The sequence below is a fragment of the Periophthalmus magnuspinnatus genome, chromosome 19, assembly GCF_009829125.3.
Source record: "Periophthalmus magnuspinnatus isolate fPerMag1 chromosome 19, fPerMag1.2.pri, whole genome shotgun sequence".
NCBI classification, from domain to species: Eukaryota; Metazoa; Chordata; class Actinopteri; order Gobiiformes; family Gobiidae; genus Periophthalmus; species Periophthalmus magnuspinnatus.
In genome coordinates, this window is record NC_047144.1 from 4899390 (window position 1) to 4920494 (window position 21105).

A 21105-nucleotide genomic window follows, 5' to 3' on the forward strand; every position below is an offset into this window, starting at 1 on the left:
ATGTGCTTTGCTGTCACAAGCCTTTATTGATAGAAGTCTGGACATTCTTGTGATTAAATTTGATTTACACAAACACTATCCAACGGCAACATCTAAAGCCTCTTGGATTTAAAATAATCAGAGTAAATTAACAGTATATGGTACGTACGGCTCCGTAGGTCGGTGGTGAGGATGTGCTTGGCTGCTATAAGGAGCTCTTTGCGGAGGTGTGCTGTCTCGGAGGGGCAGTTCGACAACAGCTGCAGCATACCCTTTACCATCTGCTGAGAGTATTTCCCCACAAGGTCCTAAAATTGGAAAATCAGGGATAAATTTAGGAAATGTATTTTTTTTTACGCACAGATATATATAGCATCACCTATCATAATTTTAATCATATCAACAGAATATGGTCTTATTTACAACAAACAATTCATTTTACAAAGTGAACCAGCTCTAACCGATTGTGTCGTGTAGCCTTTAGTCATTAGTATATCTTCCTAATTCCAAAACACCCTTAGCAAAACACTTGAACAATAAAGAAATATTACTCTTAGAGGTAACAAATATCAGTTCAGTTTTAGTAATTAACAGACTTGTAAAGATTTAAATTAGATACTGATGGACAGCTATTAAAGTGCAGTGCGCCCTGGTGTCAGGTTGAGCCATTAAACAGATGGAGTGTACCTGGTATATGCGGATGATGTAGGCAAGAAATGACAGAGTCTTGATCTGTGCTGCAATGAAGTCTGCATACAGCTCCTTGTTAAAGAGTTTGTGTTGCCTGGAATAGAAATAGCACAATTAACATACAAAAGACATTAAGTGGGTGTCATCAGTGACATTAATGATGTTGTATACCTGCAGAGTGTGGTAATTAGAGGCAAAGATTGTGGGTCTACATATGGGAGAGAGTTCTACATGGGTGACTTATTTGTTTGAGACACAGATGTTACTGCACATTAGGGGGATCAGAGTTACAGTGCCGGAGAAAACTGACATATTATCACTGGATTAAATGGGCTGGCTACTCTCAATACTTTATTAAAACAAAAACATAGTAGCATAATCCCTCAATTAAACTGTTTACCTGGCTTGTGGAGACACCTGCAGCATGATGGTATTCATGATGAGAGGCACAAACTCTGACACCACGTTGTGAATGTTGAGCTTGTACAACTATAAGGACAGAAGAAAATGTTTTATGGAAATTCTGATGCACTCTGGTATGTAACATATGTGCAAAGAATTAAAATTATTGAAACTGCAAGGTGATGAGCCTATCATAATATAATTCTAGTCCATAATATAATAGAATAATTTCCAACACAAATAACACATGTACACTATTTTCTTCAAAAAGGCCAACATGAGCAAAAGATTGCATTTATTTCACGTCAAAGTTGTGAAATGAGTTGTTCACTCACCTGATACATAAGCACCACTATAATGGGCAGCTCTGCCAACACCTTCAGAGACAGTGAGCCCCGGGGGATGATGGTGTGCTAAGGACAAAAGTAGCAGAGCGTGGTTTTATTCAAAAAATACTTTAGAATATTAGTACATTAGAACGTGTAATTGTTCTATAAATATTGAAAAAATTAGTTTTTACAGGAAAATAAAAAGTAGATAATCCCAATGGGAAACAGACCTAAAAAAGGATGCTTGAAAAAGGATGCTTGGTGTATATCGCTAGCAAGAGTGCACTACTGCCATCAAGTGGTTAAAATGAGTTCAGCAAGATATCCAATCCAACATATGAACAGTATAGGTAAGCTGTATTAGACCTGTGTGGTTGACTTACTGTTCTTGTTTCACTGTCCTCTCTGTCTGGAGCTGTTTTAACCAACACAGATGTGATCATTCCCACCATTTCTGGAGAAGGAACTGTGTTTTCCGCTATCACTTGAGGATTCTCAAAGTAGCGAGCCTTGGGGATGCAGAAAAGAGTTTTCTTTATTTTTTCTCTTTTAAGTGAGCATGTAGTAGATTTGAACATGTGTGTTAAGGTGAATGTACATACCACTACTTTTGAAAGGTCTTTATAAATTTGCTTTACAAAGTCCAAAAAGTGATGAATCTTGGAAAAGAAAAAAATTATAATTAATCAATGTTCATTCATATATTTAGCCCTCGTTTTTGAAACTTCTGCCCTGTGAAATCGGTGCATATATTTGGTGAATGACCAAAATGAGGTGCTCTCTGGGATTTACCAAAATTGACGTAAGTGCACGGTGCTCACAAATTGTACGGCAGGTCTGGAGGTGGCACACCATATACACCAATTTCAAACATACGACAAACTACACAGGAAAACTTTTAACTGCATGTAACATATTGTCCCTCAACATGATTTTAGAATCAGTTGAGTGTGTTTTCTTGATTACTATTGTTGAGGCTACTCTTTTCAAACTTAACTGCAACGTAACTGGCATTTTACTATGAGCCAATGCATCATATTTCTTCTTTTTTATGTAATTCTTTACAATTTCCTCTTCAGATAAACTCAGCAATTACTATATTCCACAACTTCATACCACAAACCCCGTGGGTGAGGTCATTTGAAAAATGAATATTTTGGGGCATTTAATTTAAATGACGCTGGTTTCATCCGTCACATTTATCACCAACTGCCAACAACTCGTGCGTACGGCAGGATCGAAGCTCAGTGCACAGGTTCATAAATACCATGCGACCCTGGCATATGCACAAATATACACAGTTTTCACTGCAATGTTAGTAAATGAAGGACAATGTGCACATTTCATTTACATGCTTGCAAATAATAATAATGTAATGAGAAGAATACTCACCTCTTGAGAGATTGGAGGACGAAACTGTTTATGCAGCTCAATTATAATACGTAGACAGATTAACACATTCTCCTCACTTTCAATCTGCAAAGAAACAAATTTGTTGTGAAAGGAAACCATGTGACATTAAAAACATACTCCAGAATTATGATTTGTAAAGACTCAAACCTCTAAAAACCGGAACATCACTGACAGAATGTTCTTGATGTGTGGACGAAGATGTTCATTTGTTGGAATGCGGTGAATTATTTCTAACACCAATTTTCTTAATTGCTAAAGAGAAAAGAGAAGCAAAGTGGTAATTAATGCAAGACTGAATGTCATCTAATATTGTGCTGGCAAGTATATTACATGTTTATGGTGCTCTCAACATGTTTTTCTCCATTTTGTAAATTAATTGCCTAGACATCAAAAACATGGTACAGGACTTTCTTACTGTACCTGAGTAGGTTTTTCTTGAAGGAATTGCACTTCTCCATCCTGAAGAAATGTGAGGAAGCGGGGGATGATGTGCTCCAAGAAAGTAGAATACTGAGGTGACGATGTCACATTCTGAAACAGAAAAAAACTGTAGTTACAAAATAGACATACCATGATACCAATACTTTGAACTTATACAAATGCAAATATACCTCAAAGTTCTCGCTGACCTCCTGCATCATCTTCAGTTTGGTTTCATCCGCTAAAAGATCAAAGATTATTGCAAAAGAAAATAGATGCTTCCATATATTCTTTGCTCACATCAGTTGTGCTCAGCAGAGATTCTCAGATCTTATCAGTTTTACTTTCAGCATCCAGTGTGTTCAATAGGTACTCAGAAAACATATTCACACAAACACTCTCTCACACACACAAGCACACATACAAGTACCTTTGACTGGACTAAAGCAGATCGCTCTCATCACATCGCTCAGGCCAAAACACAACATTAAAACAGTTAGGAAACAAATGATTTTTAAAAAAAAACCTACGGGTGTTGGTGTCTGTAAGAGCTGCAACAAACTGCAGGTATTTTTTCATCAGGGTGGTCTGGTCCACTACTGTGGGGCTAGGGGCAGGTACGAAAGCCATGATTGTGGCTGGGATCGGCCACTTAGAAAGAAAGAGCGCAGACAGAGGTCTGCCCAGCTCCTAGTGTGATTTCACACACACTGCAAAAAAGAAAACATGCATATAAATGATGGTGGAATCCCTGGTGTTGTAATAATACATCAACAAATGCTCTAGTTTACATGTAATGACCAAGACTCGTTTTTAACACTAAAATATCGCTAAATATGCAAAAACAAACCATGTGGGCGCACAAATACGACGTCACTTTTCGGTATCAGTTAAGTTCAGCATCAAAAAACTAAACTGAAAACACAAATGACTGTAAAACAACACCCCTATGCCTCTGCACGGATTTTATTCGCACTATTTGCATCAATACGCACATACATTGAAGCCTTAAGTTCGTATAAAGCCATTTCAATCATCACTTTAGCTCCGGATGAGCTAACCACGCTAGCTCTCTCAAAGAAAGAATGAGCATCCCCATCAGTAAACTTCACCCGTTATATACAACACATCGCTGTCAGTTTACTAATTGATTAATACTTTTGTTTGCTTATAATAAAATTCCTTCCGACAACTGCCCATGAAAAAGTGCATTAAACATAGAAAATATTATTAAAGGTAAAGTATGCTTACCTACCGCCAGACAGGAAACTGCCGCTCTGTATCCGCCGCGCTGCTCTCTGACACAGGACGCAGGCGGTGTAATATTCATCCGCGTACTGGGTTTAAAATATTCAATATTAAACAATATGATTGTTTATCAACTTATAAAATATATAATTAGTGTAAACATAAACACACATCTGGGTCTGAAAATTATTCCTGTGTATTTTTGATGCAAAGAATGCATTCTAGTTACCGCGGATGAATACTGAAAAGACGTAGTGAGCTCTAAGACCATCCATTTCGATGGTCTTGCTGCTCTGGCCCGGTCTGTGTAACACCGCCCGCCCGAAAACTCTGCTTCAGTTTATACAAATGTGAATGGTCCAACTAAACAGTCTAATTAAGTGAATGTAACCTAATTTATTTATTTATTTATTTATTTTTTATTTATTTTTTTTGTATTTTAATGTAGTAGTAGTTAAAATGTGTCCTAATATTAAATACACATGTTCAAATTGGATATTTTCCATGTTCAGTATCAACTGAGCTGTTGTCATCTTCTGTTTTGCCTCAGCATATTCTTCAGTAGTCATATAGTCTACACCAGTGGGTCTCAAAGTGGGGTCAGAGGACATTTGCTGGGGGTACCCCAAAAATGATATGATATTACTTCAGATATTTTCAGACCGATAAGGGGACCCTAGCTTCAAAAAGTTTGAAAATGCCTAGTCTAGTCTTTTGTCCACCACTTTCCTAAGTTCATCATTAGGCTATATGGAAATGTATTGAAACTGACAAAGTAACACATCCTATTTTCTGTAAACTTATGCTGGATATAAGCTGCTCTGTTTGACATGTTTGCATTAAATAGGCCTGCAACTGATGGTCTGACTGCATTGACTTCATGTGCTTGAATGGCTCCACTGTAAAGATGTATGTCTGGCATATGTTCCAAATGTTATAGGTTCATAATGTGTATTTAAATAGCTATAAAACTAATATACCGTAAATTTCGGATTATAAGCCGCTACTTTTTTTCCACGCTTTGAACCCTGCGGCTTTTACAGCAGTGCGGCTTATATATGGAATTTTACTGGATAACGGCCCCTGGGGGGCGCTCTCTAGCTGTAAACGTAAAAGTGAGACAGACGTGGGGAAAGATTCTGCTCTGAAGAATTCACTAGTTTTGATTTTGAACGATCATTTTGCGCATCATGAAATGGATATGATGCAGTTTTTAAGATAAAGAAACAGAAAGGAAACAGAGCAGGGGTCGGCCTTTAACACGCAAAGAGCCATTTGGACCCACTTTCCACATAAAATAAAACACTGGGAGCCGCAAATACTTTTTGACATCTAAAATGAAGATAACACTGTATAATAACAACAATAATGTAACGGAATAATGTAGGTTTTACTTTCACGGACAAGCCTTCTACACGTGGCAGATAAATATGGCAAAAACAACTTAAGTGCATAAAAAAAATACAACTCACCAAACCGCTGCATCATGCATCGCGCTGATTATGTGATTATGTCTACTCTACTCCGCAGTTTCTTTAAAAAAACAACAACAAAAAAACTCGTAGCGTATCGTTTAATCCCAGGTGCTTATTCTCCATGTGCCAAAGCAGTTTTGAAGGTTTCATTGCCTTATTTGCTTTTCCCGTATGTTACGCAGAGCGGACTGTGCGTGAGAGTCACCTGCAGCTACAAACCCAGGTTTTAAGTAGGCATTGTCTGTTAAATTTATCTTTCTTTTTCTTGGAGGTCGTAGTCTCCTCTTCTGGCTCCTCAGTTGTCCTTTTCCCCTTTGTTAAAAAGATCTCCAAAGACTTTTGTTTTGGCTCATTTTCACTCGCTTGTGGCTCTACTTTTGGGCGACATGTCTGATGTGTTATACGTGATACGTCACCGCGGAGACAAGAGCAGATAATGTACTTTTGCTACTACATCAAATAGATTTCTGTGGCGATTTCCAGCAGGATTTTCATGATACATCTACGGACGAGCTTATTAGTGTGTCATTAGGGACGGGCCAAAGTTGCTCCTGACCCCTGTGCGCACAGCGTCTGAAAATCAGGGCTCTTTACGCAGGACTGTGAGCTGTGTCTGTCAGTTCCCAAGCCACGCAGAGCCGCAGTATGAGGCGGAAAGAGGCGCATACGGCTCCGGAGCCGCGAGTTGCCGACCCCTGAAATAGAGCCACTGCACGTAAGCTCGACATCAATGAATCCAACTTGGTCAATGTAAAAAGACGACAAAAGTTTTCAGAGGAAATAAAAGCAGATTTTCCGTGTTGGTGCAGCTTTATTTTCTAAACCTGCAGATGTGTTCATCCCGTGTTGATGTCGTGTTGGTGCCAATTTTCAGGCACAGTTTAAAAAAAGCGTGTCGGTGCACCGTCTTTCTGTGTAAATATCTCATGTTACAATATGAAAACCTGCGGCTTTTATTCAGGTGCGGCTTATATATGTACAAAATTGATTTTCTCTTCAAATTTAGCTGGTGCGGCTTATATCAAGGTGCGCTCTGTAGTCCGAAATTTACGGTAATTATGTTGAAAGTCCTAATTTATCTGCCTAAATTTATAAGCCTGCCCGCTACCCACATGTTTCCCTAATAGCCTCTAATTCATAATCGTCTTTGTCTTTTTACAGGCTTCACAGAATGTAAATTCACTGGTTCAAATGAGATCTTTCTTTTCACTTGGTGTCACATTGAACTTAATACATAATTCGATGCTCAAAATGACATATTCATTCTCCTTAGAGCGTTTTGTTACCACAGTAATAATGATCCGCTAAAAGATATTTGTCTCATGCTTATTGCCCTGTCCGTTTCATTAGTGCTTCTCTTTTCTGACCAGGTTTTATTTATTTTTTTACCCCCATATGACACACACTGGTGCTGCTTCACACAACCACTCATGTGTCCATTAGATTTGTCTTTTTCAGTGCTGGCTGGCCTCACGATGAGAACCCTGCATTATATTTCTCATATGGGAGAGAGAGGAAAAAAAAGAGGAGTGCACTTTCCTTGAGATTCTGAATCACCATAATGCCCTGAAAAATCTATTCATGCAATGGATTAAAACATCTACCATTTTGAGCTTATGTAAAATGTGAGCAAGGGGTTAAAGTGAGTGAGGTGGTAAACACTGGGCAACCTTTGACAAAATGTCTCCCACTTTGTCTTGTACTGATACTAATCAACTACTACAATCACCTTTACAGCTCATTACACTACAATTTTAACAAACATACACAGAAGATACAGATATATTTAGTATACTAAATTGGTTCCTGTCCACACTTTCTGATAGTTTTATTCCTCAATGATTTCACAATGTTTTAAGATCTGTCAGGCAGATAGCTTTCTTAGGAAAATCTCTCCTAACATCGCACCTATTTTCAGGGAGAGTTCCGGGAAAACTGCCACCAGGGATGAAACTGGAGTGTTTGTGATTTTATGCCAGAAACACCTTTTACAAGATTCACCTTTTTATTGTCTTCAGGTGTTTACTTTCTTGCCACAACATGCAGATAAAAATAGTAAAGTAATAACTCATTCACAATGAATTATGAATAATAAATGTTAATAACAAAAATCTCATTAAAAAGCTTAACTTTGGTATTACCTTGCCTTACTTTGTTGATATCCCCTTTAATTGCACTCCTATCAACAATTTACAATCATACAATAAAAATATAACTGAAATCCCATTAAAAACACATTAGATTGTTTTGCTCCCATTGCTTAGTTGGAGTACTTCTTAAAAGCTGCCACAAAATCAGTAACTGTGTGCACAAGATGCTTTAATCATAATTAAAATCAGAGAAGTTCTCTAATTTGACCATTTGGGATAACAATATCATGCTTCATGTCATAATACAAAACTTAATTTACAGTTTCGTGCAAAATGAAAGGCTCATCCATGCACTTTATTTCCACATTTAAGGCCGTCAATGGAAAACAGAGGTCTGTGTATGTACATTTTACCAGCCTGATCGTGACTGCCTGCAGGATGCCCTGTTCAAAGCGCAGTGGTAAGTCACACCAGGCTTTATTGACCTTTCATTATAGCTTCAACAGCTGTAGCTCAGGCTAATTGTTTATCATCTTCTTCAATTTATCCCAAGTCAGTGCATTTAACATTTAATAGCAAATAGGCTTAAGTGAGTTATTTTTGAATGCTACTTGAAATGCAACTACATGGCAGGGGTAATAACATTACAAATAATTGGAAAACATAAAGGGAAAAACGTTTTGGTGATTTTGAGAGCTGTTATCGTCGAAAACGTGCAGGTGCCCAATGACGCAGGTGTACTACAGCCAATCAGGGGCGGCGTGCAGATACCTTTTTTGGTAATCCTCTTTACTGAGTGGAGCTGTCCGGTGAGGTCTTCTTTCCTCCACTGTGACAGGAATAGTCACATTAACCAGGCTTAAGCAGAGTAGCACCGAATGTGATTGACGCTTTTCATTTTTACGCGTAAATATGTACTTCTTTTTTGTAAACGCATGGCACACTTTTATGCAACAATTCTGTTTTCTGGATTGACGTGTAAGAAGTGAGGAGAAATGTTTTTACTTTGTAGAATTCTTTGCTTGTCCGTTTTCTGGAGTAGGTATTTGACAATTGGACAGCCAGATGATGGAAAGCGGTACATTTGCCGAGCCGTACCTCTGACAGGCGATAGCACCTGTCCGGTGACACTGTTGCCGGAGTTAAGCCAGGGAAGTCAAGAGGAAGAGCTAAGAAACACGGTCATGCAACTACGAGAGACTATACTTCAACAAAAGGAAACAATTACCAAACAGGTCGGCACGATAAGCGAGTTGAATACCAAGCTGTCTCTTTGCGGTACCGCTACGGACGAGAGAAAGAACTCTAAAGGGGGAGGATGGGGCAAAGAAAAGCAAAATACTATGGGAGATGTTCCTAGAGATCCAAATGACACCATAGATAGTCTGGGGAAAACTATGCAAGGACTCAAAGACAGGCTGGAAAACCTGGAGGTAAGTGCGTAAAGTTGTGCCTCTGTGCGTAAAGGTCAAACTGATTGCAAATTAAGAGGATTTCTAAAAAAAAAAAAAAATGCTCTTATCACTGACTCAAAGGCAGTTCTGAAAATGGTGAAATAGATCTACACGTCAGGTTTTAGTGTACTACACAGGGATTAAATGTTTGGTCCAGCTAGAACATTCCTGTTATGCATAACGTGGACGCGCAACTGACCTACAAATGGCTATTTGTCACAATGCTATTTTAATATTGATTTAACATTTACAGAATCTCGTACGTATTGAATTAGGATTCACACATTTTACAAAATAATTAGGCTATATATACTTTTGTAAATGCATGTCCAAATCTATTAATAATCTGACCATAGGTTGTTGTTGTTTATATGATAACATAAACATAATGACATAAAATAAAGAAATATCCTGTTGAATCATTTATTTTTATCACAAGAAAGTGCAGTCTATTCTTGTACCGAGTGTATTTTCTCATGTACAATTAATCTGATCAATAAAGCATCTATTAAATTAATACATGTCCCATTTTGAGTTTTTGAGTTTTCTATTCCAAAAGATTTTATTACATTTTTAACACCATCCTTGTCTCTATTCTAAATAGCAACAGCAGCAGCGGGCCAACATTTCCGGAACCTCTTTCCCCAGTGAGTTGCGGGACCTGTTGCAGAGAAGACTGGGAGAGCTGGAGAAACAGCTGCTGAAAAAAGTGAGCAGTTTGGAGCAGGAGAAGAGCATGCTATCCAACGCTACGGCCGCATACAGGCAGAAGACAGAGAGCACCCTCAACGCCCTGGTGGAGAGGATCAGCGAGCTAGAGAAAGGTACAAGAAGTGGTTGAAACACATGTGCAATTATGAAGTGTGTATTCATCTGACAGGGATGACATGATTAGAGTGGTGGGGAAAGATGAAAGGATGGTCACAGGAGAGAAGTACATTCAGAAAAAATAAAAGGGGCTTATGATGACTGTGTGAGATGCATCTACTGTAAGTGGCCCATTCCTTAATGGACTGGATCTAAGAAAAAGCACTCACAGAAATTAGCTAAATGACTTGGATAGAAGAGTCTACATCTGACAAACATGCATGCTGTTTTGTTTTTTGTTTTTTTTAATTCAGTAAAAAAAAAAAATGTGTTAAAGGGATACCATATAGGTCTTTAGGTGGAAGGTACAAAACCTTTTGTTTTCCATGGAGATGTTGTTGCTTTGTGTAAATGAAAGATTATGTTTGGATGCTGGAATCTGTTTAATTTTATTTTTCATGTTAGTTCTACTGTAAGGCATGAACATTTGAACAATACTATAACTATGGGGAAATTGTTTTCCCCCAGGAGGCGGAGACTTCAAGTCCCCAGAACAGTTTAAGTTGTCCCTCCCCCAGCGCACCAACTACCTTTACGGACGCATTACCAAAAGCCTTCCAGAGATGTATGCCTTCACTCTGTGCATGTGGATCAAGTCCAGCGCTAGCCCAGGCATTGGCACGCCCTTCTCCTATGGTGTGCCCGGGCAGGCCAATGAAATAGTGCTTATCGAGTGGGGCAACAACCCCATAGAGCTGCTGATAAATGACAAGGCAAGTATACACTATTTTATTAGGCTGTGTAATCACATTTTAATCAGTTTCCATCTTGGGGTAAAAGCTTTTGATTTGGAATTCTGACTTTGGAGGAATTTTCAAGAAGTTAGAGTTGAGAGACATTTATTTTTTAATAAGAAAAAAGAAAATCGTAGTGAAAATCCTGACTGATCAATATGAGGAAAAAAATCATTGGTTTTTTTTGCTAATTTTCAGTATTCAGTAGAAGAAAATTTCACCACCTCAAATCATCACAACCTTGTGTAACAGACAGCACTTGCATTAGTGGTAGTAGTATTGTAGTAGATTTAGTGCGACACTTGCAACAGTCGCACAAGGGAGGATTGCGAAAAATTGAATTATAATTATCATCCACTTCAGTAACAATACTTTCTCTGCTTGAGACACTGCAATAATATTGTAACCTTATTTGGTCTGCAGGTGGCCCAGTTGCCCATAGAGGTGAGGGATGGAAGGTGGCACCACATCTGTGTCTCCTGGACCACGCGGGACGGCCAGTGGGACGCTTACCAGGATGGAGAGAAGCTTGGGACAGGAGACAATCTGGCAGCCTGGCATCCCATCAAACCTGGAGGAGTCATCATCCTTGGGCAAGAGCAGGTCTGTCAAACGAATATGACACTGTGGTTTTATATATAGTTGTAGAGTAGTAGTAATAGTAGAAGAAAGTAGTAGTAATTTTGTTAAAAAGTGGTAGTATTTGCTAATGGCTGCACTAAAATGAAACTTTAAATATTGGTTGTGACATAGGGATTGACATTACAGTTGCAGAGGTACAAATAGCAGCAAATACTTCTTAGTAGTAGTAACACTTGCAGTTATTATAGTAGTCACAATTGAAATATATACGTAGTAGTAGTAGTAATAGAAGCAAGCGATTTACCTCAACCACATGTAATACATTTTGTGATAATGGTTCTTTTACATTCTAAAACTCAGTAATATATTCAGTAATGTGAAATGTAAATCTGCTCTGAACAGATTTTGTTGACTTGCTCTGAAGCCCAACACTTCAGACTGCCATGTCAAGTAGTTCTTTTCTGTAATAAGCCGTGTTATTTATGGAACACCTTGATATCCAGATGAGAAATTCAACTAGAACAGTAATAAGAGGGTGGCAGAGCCTTATTAAAAACTAAGCCACTGCTTCCATTAAAATGGTTGTGTGGCAAACATATTCTCATAATGATGCATACTTAAGATACAGATGAATTACTCAATTTGAAATTTGAGCGTATATGTTATATTTCCAGTATATGTTATATTGAACAGAACAGGCAATGAGACAGAGACATGGTGCTATAAATAAGCTCAGTATTAGACAGTTCATTGTGTTTACACCACTTTCCAGCTAAATGTCTGTAAGGAATTAATAGCAATTACAGGTCAAATGTGCACTTAAGTGTACTATAACAAGTGGTGGCAGCACTGTTTTCAGACACCTCCCTATATCTGACCATGTAACACTGTTCTTACTTGAGTGAAGGATTTGGTTACTCTGTGTACATAATATCTCCTAATAATAGCTCCTCCAAATATTTATTTTATTCTTGAATAATATTCCATGGACCTACTTTATACATTTTCTTGAGTAAATTTTTTTTTTTTTTTTTTTTTTGCCTCACTATTAAATATTATTTTAAAGTAACAGTAACACTTTTGATAACTATAACCCTGCATGAATTATAACATTTCTTAGGAGTACGCAACTGGTCATAACCTTGTAAAAATTATTCTTTTTTGTACTATCTTCTAATATTGCATAACTCACCTTTTTATTATCCACTTGTAGGATGTGGTGGGGGGCCGGTTCGATGCTGGACAGGCCTTTGTGGGGGAGCTGAGTCAAGTCAATATCTGGGACCGAGTTCTTAAGCCCTCCGAGATCCAGTGTATGGCCAACTGCAGCACCTACCTGCCTGGGAACATCATCCCGTGGTTGGCCAGTAATGTCGAGGTGTTTGGGAGGGGGGCATTCAAAAGACCTCTGGAGATGTGTCAGGAGAGACTTCCCAATTCTTAAAGTGACCCAATACGTGCCGCTAATATTGGTACTATACGCTGAATCTATGGTCAGTTGTTGTCCTAATTTTTCATCATTCTGAACCTCAAGGATAGGTCATTTTCCTGACTGATTCTTGATAGTTTTTTCTGTATAACTGATTTTTTTTTTTTTTTTTTTTTTTTTGTCCCAATGTCAAAATTTTGTATTGTTATAACTTTTTCCCATTAATTCAATTACAGAATTTAAAAGAATAAGAAAAACCTTTTTTTCAAACACCTTTGCTCACATGAATGGGTTCTAATATTAGCAGATTGCGCAGTAGTTCAATGTTCAAACATTTTGCTGTAGTTCTCATTTGCCTTAGGAGAGTCTGGACACCCAAGTGCAAACTGCCAGACGAAGGTTGACAATTATAATAGGTTTTATTTGAGAAAAGAACTACCCTTTAAGCCCCTCAAGGATAAAGCACTCACCTTGTCCAGAGCCCACCCACTCAGAGGCCCTCTGTCTGTCTGCACGCTCCTCCTCAGACAGTAGTGGACACGTGATGCGCTGCTGCGTGTTGTGTGGGAGGAAAAGATTATAGGTCTGCACTAATGTTATGGATCTATCTTAATGGTAAATGGGATTAATGCCAATAACAATCAGGGGCCCTATCTTGATTTAACAAATAACCCTTTAAAGCGGCACAATGTGAGTTTATGGTGAGCGGACCATCACCTGCTTGTCTCCATGGAGATGTTATTTCTTTAAAAGGGATGTTCTACAGAATGGCATTAATTGCATCCTTCTAGCAACACAACAACAATACCTTATGAACACGCTTTCTTATGTGAGCGGGGTCTCCTCTCCACAGACCTAAACTGTGATTCATCTGCTTGTGTCCATGGAGATAGAGGAAGAAAATGAAAAGTAACACCATGCACCTTTTTAAGAGGGAGCAAGACATCCGTTTATCACAGGCTATTTTATTTTGTAAGTGTTTGTGCTTTGCCTTTGCGACATGGACACACGTGGAAAAATGTCAGCTGTAACATTGTGGTGATACTGCTTAAAACTATGGCTCACAAATGGTCTCAGCACTAAATCATTTTATATATTATTTGGAAACACTGACATATAAATGTACATAGAACGGGCATGACCACAGAATGTGAAAGTATATACAACTGATTATACTATCATGGCAGGCGAAAAGAGAAAGTGCAATAATGGACCAAGTGTGACGTCCACATGAAATGGCTGCATGGGCCAATAAGCACAGTGCGTTCTAATTGATGAAGAAGTTAACACAGAATACTCAGATAATCTACTGTGCATAAAGCAATACTGGATGTGCAGTTGCAATTCTATATGTTATTTTTGTATATATTAAGATAAAAGTACATTCCCTAGCATAGTGGTGTAAATTGTGTGAATTTGACAAGGCTTGTCTTAACTTAATGTGATCTATTTTTTATTGCAAATGTCTTTTTTGTGGCCTTCTTAAGTACATTTAAGTGCCCTGAAATGTGAATAAAATGTACCGCCAATAAACAATATGTGCTGCTATGTACTGATTTAATATTGTATTCATTTTAGATTGGATTTCAGATATGGGATAGTTTTACCATAGCTGCTCAGGCTGTGGGCATATGGTGGACTGTCTCGCACTCGTAGGGGCGCTGAGGTGAGCGACAGGAGCGTTTAGACTGGACACAGTGCAGAGCAACACAACAGGTGTCCAGGGCAGCATTAGCAACGCTTAGCAGATCTGAGAGGTCAAAGGTTGCCCGTGACATCACACATACGCCTTCAGACTGACACCTCCTAACATGATTCATCCAACTATATATTCAGTTAGATTGCTAATGTATTTCAGTGCAGTAAAACGTATATGTAGTGAAAATCTCTTACACACACATATATGTACACACACACACACACACACACACACACACCCCCACACCCCCCCACACACACACACACACACACACACACACACACACATATATATATATATATATATATATATATATATATATATATATATATATATATATATATATATATATATATATATATATATATATATATATATATACTTATATACATACAACTTTTGTCTCCCTTTAAATATTTTATTTGTATATTGTTATCACAATAATAATCTTAACCAAGCTGCAAGCTGAAACAGTCATTTTTGTGACGCTAAAATGTAAAAATGTCAGCTACATGTTTTAGTACAAATTGTATATTTGACAGATAAAAATGGGACTGAAATAAAGTGTTTCTGGCTGCAGGAAACCAATTCAATGTGGAAATAAGACCTTGGCTGGCTGCTGCTCTCCCGAGTGAACCAATACATAGCATTTTACAAGTCAGGAATAACACATCACTTTCCTGAGCACACATTTCTGTTGGGCTTTTTATACTATTTATTTTCAGAAGATGAGAAATCTTCTCATCTTTGTAATATAGGCAATGTGTAAAAGCTACAGGTACAGCCATGAATGAAAGAAACCCATTATGTGCAGACAGAGATGGAAAGGCCAAGTAAGAATTAAGTTACTTCAAAATAAGTCGTGGCCCAAAAAATAAAAAAATAAAAAAAAGAATGAAAAAATACTTTGTGAAACTACTTATAATTTAAAGCTAATGTAATTTGAAGGACAAAATATGAATAAACGTAATAATATTCAAATGATAAACCACAAAAAAATATAAACTGAAGGAAACATAAATGTTCAAATCATTTAGCATTGTAAACATTTTTGCCACTTGTAGATTTACTTATAGTAACCAAAACCTTTACTCAAGTAAGAAAACTGACACTGTAAAATGCATTACTCAAGTAGGAGTTTAAGTATAATGTCAAAAAACTAATTTGAGAAGTGCTATTTAACGAGGATATAATTGTGTCTTTTGTTTATTTTTTATATAAGATACAGCAAATAAAAACATTTAATTCATACATCATTTCAACATACTCTATATAAGCTAAGGTACGTGTTATTATTTTCAGTTTCAGTGCAGGATTCTTAAGATGGAGTCCAAGGTCATTGCTCTTCCTTTAGCAGAGCCCACTCCCCACTGCCTATGTGACAGCTGCTATTCATCTACTAACTCATGACAAACCAATATTAATAACACTGTGGCATCTCAAACAGAGCACAGGCTGTCTTTAATGATCTGAACACGCGCCGTATACACACACGCACTGGTGACAAATTCAAGGTGACAGCGCAGAGACATTAGGGCCTTTTTAAAGTTTAACATATTAATTAAAAGATGTCTAACTTGAAACGTTTACATTTTACTTTGTGTTATAAAGAGACAAATATGTATCATAATGTTGGCTGTATTCAAGTATATTTATTTATTTATCAATATTATTACTTGTATAAAGGTGTTTTCTGTGTTTCTATGGAGTTAAGTACAAATAGTGAGCAAATATTCATATACTGTATTGGTAACATATTTAGAAAAATGAAGTAAAAGAAGTAAAAACACAAATAAAAAAGTACATATCATTTAAAGGTGCACTATGCAACTTTTGTGGTTATTGTCTCCATAGAGATGTTGTTGCTTTTGTCTTGAATGTTCTACTATCGCACTGAGCTGATCTATCTTCAATTTATCCAGTTGCAGGTGTCTTATTATAAAGTATTGATAAAAGACATACCTTGAAAACCTATCTCCATGGAACATTTCAGGCAAAGCAACATCAGGCAAGATCCCTCACTAGAAAAGTTACATAGTTCACCTTTAACTCAGCAAAGACACAGCACCTCGACCTGAGATGCCATATGATTGTTAATGATCATAAATAAGTCAACAGCCTCCTCACTGCGAGCTTGTGTTGACACTCATTGTTTTAAATGTGACCTTCACTGAGACTATGAATTTATTATGAGTGCATTTGAATGTCAGACGGATCTTAGTCATTTATTTATTGATTGCAGTTACATTGATTGCAGTTGGCTGAAAGGAACAGTATGTAACTTTTCTAGCAAGTTGGTACACCTCCTGCTTGAAATGTTTCACAGTGTGGCATTAAACTTACCAGTCTTGCGTTTATTCAGTTGTTGGTGCTTAATATTACCTTAAAAAATGTGTATTCTTACTGTAAGTATGGTCGCCTCTCCACAGTCCTGACCCGTAACTTGGCCTAGTAGTGGCATCATTTTGCTTGTCACTTGTCTTCATGGAGATAGATAACTTTAATGCTGTACTGTGAAACATTCCAGTCAATACAATAATATCTCCATAGAGACCCAAGTGGTGCACCAGAAAAGTTAGATAGTGTAGCTTTAAATCCCCTGCAACAGTATTAACAACACTTAACACATCGTTTACAATATGACAATTAGCAGTTAGATAAATAGATCAAATATTCTAATATTTGGAAGACATATTATGGTAGTACTATAATATGATACATTTGTGCCATACCGGTGTATCTTAAACCTATGAGGTGTACTGGGATCCACACTGGAAAAGCAGAGGCTGTTTCTCCTCTTTGCCCGTGTTGAAGAAGTTGAACATGATCCGGCTGTGAGTCTCAGACTCCTGACTCTTCAGGAAGATGGCATTACTGGAGGCCGCCAGCTGCAAAAACACACAAAGTTGCTGCATACATTTTGAATGTAATGAAAATAATCAGATAAAACTATTAAAAATACTATGAATAAATCTGATATAATATTCTCATGTACAGTATATGCAGATCAGAACTTAGTGGTTATGAATAAGTGTTTCATTTCATATTTCATAAATATTATTTTCTATTTTGCAAGATCTTCCTTCTCTAAGTAGACTTTTGAATAGTCTAAATGATTATATTAACAATTATATTAGACTAAGCTAAACTGTATTGTAAAAGGCTAACACACAGATTTATACAGCTTGTAAATGTTACCGGTGTTCTGCTGAGACGACGAGGGCGACAAGCGATGACCGCGATGAAAGAAAAAGTAGCCACGAGAACAGCAGCACAGGCCATGATAAATATCATGTGAGCATTACCTGCAAAGACACATTAAACATATCTAGCCTTAGTTTGAACATTTGAAAGCACAGTCAAAGAGGCTTTGTGTTCTGTTGTGATAGCTGATTGGATTTTCTCTTAGTGGGCACAGCTCTAATGAGAAGAATAAGCCTTATACATAAAAGGTGATTTGGGGTAATGAGGCCATCGGCTCATCCTAGTCAAACCTTCTGTGAAGGTTTATTTTGGATACTGTGTGACACACATCACATGACCTGTAGTAGTTGTAAGTGAAAGGGACACTTTCACTTGGTTTGTAAATCTAATTTTAAAGTTTTAAATATTTTTTACTCTTCTTAAGCCATTTTACACCATAACAGAACAAATATGCAATGAAACTAACCCATGTCCAGAGTGTTGAACAATATCTCACATGGGCTGAGTGCAATCAATTGAGCACAGCAACACTCAGTCCAGTCAGCCTCCTGGTCTCAGACACGGCTGAATGCTTTAATTTTCACTGTTTACTTAGACTGAAGTGGAACTAACATTTTTAAATGCTGCATGAACAGATTTCTCTAAAACTATCACTTTCAGGGATACCATACATAAGATAAACAAACTATTGATACTGTTGTCACTTAACACCTGGGAGTTACCTTAGATATGATCACATTTTATGTCATGCTGTAGATGTGAATTCATCTTATTCTGGTGAACTCTAAAAATAGCTATATTTTCTCAGTTAAAATAAAAATAGCTATATTTTCTCAGTTAAAATTAAAATAGCTATATTTTCTCAGTTGAAATAATACCTAGTTGTCACGGGAGAAATGTTTAGTTTGAAGAGGCTGCCTTTCGGGATGATTACAGATATTACAATATTATGTACTACTTGTTTTTTTTTTTACATGTTTTGTAAACTTGATATAACTTATTTTCAAAGTAGTTTCATTCTACAAATCCCTGTGGTCATTCGGGTCTAATGATTGAAATTTGGTATTTAAGCATAATTAATATGGTGTGAATGCCGTAACCATCATGTGCTTTCTTTTCTATCCTTCTCTTTTCATCTTCCTCCTCAGTAAAAGTGCCTGAAGTGCAGAGCGTCACACTCACTGTTCCTCTTGACAAACAGGCTGAAGGAGGTCTGCAGTTTGCTGATGTCATTGCGGACACTGATGTCCAGGCAGTGCACCCCGGTGGAGGTGAAGGTGTGGTTGAGCCAAAGTGTGTTCTCATACAGCATGGTCAGGGTGCAACCCCCGTATGGGTCAGGCACACAGTTAGGCAGGAAGCGCCAACACACCCACATGGGAGGACTATAAAGAAAGCAATCGCATTCAATGTTAGTGTAATTCATGTGGGTCAATCAAAAGCACAATGAGTTAAGTGAACCAAAAATGTTTCTTTTGTAGAAAATAGGTTAATATTAGCATTCACAGTTGCTGCCTACCTCCCATCCACATGAACAGCCAAACTGCTGTTCTGAGAAACTTCATAGTCAGAAGGTCCCTTCAGCTCAATATGTTTGATGGCATCTAGAAACAAATCAAAAGTGCAACTGATGATTTCATTCTCAAATTTCCATTATAAATGTAAATGTTTAGTTGGAGTTTGTATATTTTAAAATATAGCCCCATTGTATTATTTCTTCATAGGCTTATGTCATAAGTGTGCAACTTCAAAAGGCCTAATTTCAATTTGTGTCACTCACAGTGAATAATCTATAAAAGGCTAAGCTTTTTTAAAGAATAGATAAACATTGCCTAATTCGCATACACTGCCTAATGCCTAGTGTCTAAGAGGTGTAAGATACATACATATACATAGGATTGATGACAACACATAAGTAGATGTTACATACCAAGAACTGTCACATCCATTGAATAGACCCCTGTCACTTGTGGTGCAGTTTGGTTTGCACTGACTCCAACTTTAAGCTTAAGTGTGTAGTTTCCTGATGCTGCATAATGATATCTCACAACTGGCTCTGTCCCCTGAATCACTTCTCTGCAACAGAACCAAAACAAACGTTTATAAAGAAATATTGTAACTTGACTTTGCAAAAAAATCATCACTTTACCCATTTCCTAAGTCCCATGTGTAGGAAAACTTGGCGTTAGTGAAATTCTTCTGAGGATCAAACAGTTCAAACATGGTTTCGGTGGGAATATATGAAGCCAGCTCTCCTGTGTCTCTCACATAAGTAGCATTTCCATCCATTTGATAGAATACCAGCTTTCCTGCAATGTTTTCTGTATTGTATGAATGATATGTAAAGTTAAACATCTGCATTTCTCATACAAAAATAGTAAAAATATTATAAATTTACATACCCAATTCTGTCAAAGGGTCCATTGCATCTGCCACACCCATAAACAGCAAAACAGGCATCAGACTCCAACCACCATTTCTGCAAATTTAGAAGCAGGTAAATAATAATTCCACTGGTTGGCTAGTTTGGTTGAAAACACTTTTTTTTTTACCTTGCCATATCTGCTTTTCTTCAAACCAAAGCAGAAATTCAAGTCAATCTTGTATAAGCAAAGAGACAGAACAAGGGAGTAATTGGTGATGAGGCCTCCTGATTGGTCTGTGAGAAACTGAGCTCAAAAGGCTTGAAATTGTTACCATGCGTTTCAATCATGTGGTCAGCTCTCAGCTTTTGAGTGCTCTGCTTTATACTGGATCAAATTCTGACCCAAACCGACACGGTGCAGATTGATAAAGATAGAAACACGCATGTAAGAGTTTGCCCTACTTTGGATACAAGAGATATGTGTAGTGTGGTACTGAAATAATCCACAAGAGGGAGCAATTGTCTCATGAATTATGCGCCAGGAGTCTGTCAGTGGCTTAGGCTGTGGATATCTTCAGGAACGACAGGGATACCGTTTAGTTTTTGTGTTTTATAAAATGTGTGTGATAAAATCTTTCAATTTATGTCTTAAATAGCCTTAATGCATTTATTTATAAGACCTTATCTAGTATCTAAAGCTTGAGTTCCCGGCGTAAAGCAGTTAT

The 21105-nt window shown here is 37.5% G+C and overlaps 3 protein-coding genes across 4 annotated transcripts in view; 1 reads left to right on the top strand and 2 right to left on the bottom strand.

The window, feature by feature from the left end:
- trrap (transformation/transcription domain-associated protein) overlaps positions 1 to 4534 on the bottom strand; it is a 70476-nt gene extending 65942 nt beyond the window's left edge. Inside the window, exons 1-12 of one of the 2 annotated variants that reach the window (XM_033985377.2) lie at positions 4489 to 4534; positions 3764 to 3943; positions 3425 to 3474; positions 3234 to 3344; positions 2961 to 3065; positions 2793 to 2876; positions 2003 to 2059; positions 1784 to 1909; positions 1407 to 1484; positions 1070 to 1158; positions 667 to 763; positions 149 to 287 (exon numbers count right to left, since the gene is read on the bottom strand). In XM_033985377.2, the coding sequence (XP_033841268.1) occupies positions 149 to 287; positions 667 to 763; positions 1070 to 1158; positions 1407 to 1484; positions 1784 to 1909; positions 2003 to 2059; positions 2793 to 2876; positions 2961 to 3065; positions 3234 to 3344; positions 3425 to 3474; positions 3764 to 3863 (1036 nt within the window). In that variant the 5' untranslated portion in view covers positions 3864 to 3943; positions 4489 to 4534. Of the gene's footprint in view, positions 1 to 148; positions 288 to 666; positions 764 to 1069; positions 1159 to 1406; positions 1485 to 1783; positions 1910 to 2002; positions 2060 to 2792; positions 2877 to 2960; positions 3066 to 3233; positions 3345 to 3424; positions 3475 to 3763; positions 3944 to 4484 lie in introns of both variants that reach the window. The other variant, XM_033985378.2, reaches the window with a different exon arrangement.
- A 4349-nt stretch (positions 4535 to 8883) lies between these two features.
- nptx2b (neuronal pentraxin IIb) lies at positions 8884 to 13834 on the top strand. The gene is made up of 5 exons (XM_033985162.2): positions 8884 to 9479; positions 10105 to 10324; positions 10836 to 11080; positions 11525 to 11704; positions 12897 to 13834. The coding sequence occupies exons 1-5, from the start codon at positions 9042 to 9044 to the stop codon at positions 13125 to 13127; spliced, it is 1314 nt and encodes a 437-aa protein (XP_033841053.2). The 5' UTR covers positions 8884 to 9041; the 3' UTR covers positions 13128 to 13834.
- A 3667-nt stretch (positions 13835 to 17501) lies between these two features.
- Positions 17502 to 20626, bottom strand: tmem130 (transmembrane protein 130). Its single transcript, XM_033985163.2, has 8 exons — positions 20568 to 20626; positions 20418 to 20494; positions 20165 to 20336; positions 19946 to 20091; positions 19535 to 19619; positions 19198 to 19400; positions 18010 to 18116; positions 17502 to 17699 (listed from the first exon to the last, which is right to left on the bottom strand). The coding sequence occupies exons 1-8, from the start codon at positions 20573 to 20575 to the stop codon at positions 17559 to 17561; spliced, it is 939 nt and encodes a 312-aa protein (XP_033841054.1). The 5' UTR covers positions 20576 to 20626; the 3' UTR covers positions 17502 to 17558.
- Between the last annotated feature and the right edge of the window lie 479 nt (positions 20627 to 21105).

Coding starts and splice junctions, on each gene's coding strand:
- nptx2b (XM_033985162.2), top strand. CDS start 9,042: ATGTTTTTACTTTGTAGAATTCTTTGCTTGTCCGTTTTCTGGAGTAGG. Junction 9,480..10,104: donor ACAGGCTGGAAAACCTGGAG/GTAAGTGCGTAA, acceptor TATTCTAAATAG/CAACAGCAGCAGCGGGCCAA. Junction 10,325..10,835: donor GATCAGCGAGCTAGAGAAAG/GTACAAGAAGTG, acceptor GTTTTCCCCCAG/GAGGCGGAGACTTCAAGTCC.
- tmem130 (XM_033985163.2), bottom strand. Junction 19,620..19,945: donor AATGGATGTGACAGTTCTTG/GTATGTAACATC, acceptor ATTTGTTTCTAG/ATGCCATCAAACATATTGAG. Junction 19,401..19,534: donor GCTGTTCATGTGGATGGGAG/GTAGGCAGCAAC, acceptor CTTTCTTTATAG/TCCTCCCATGTGGGTGTGTT.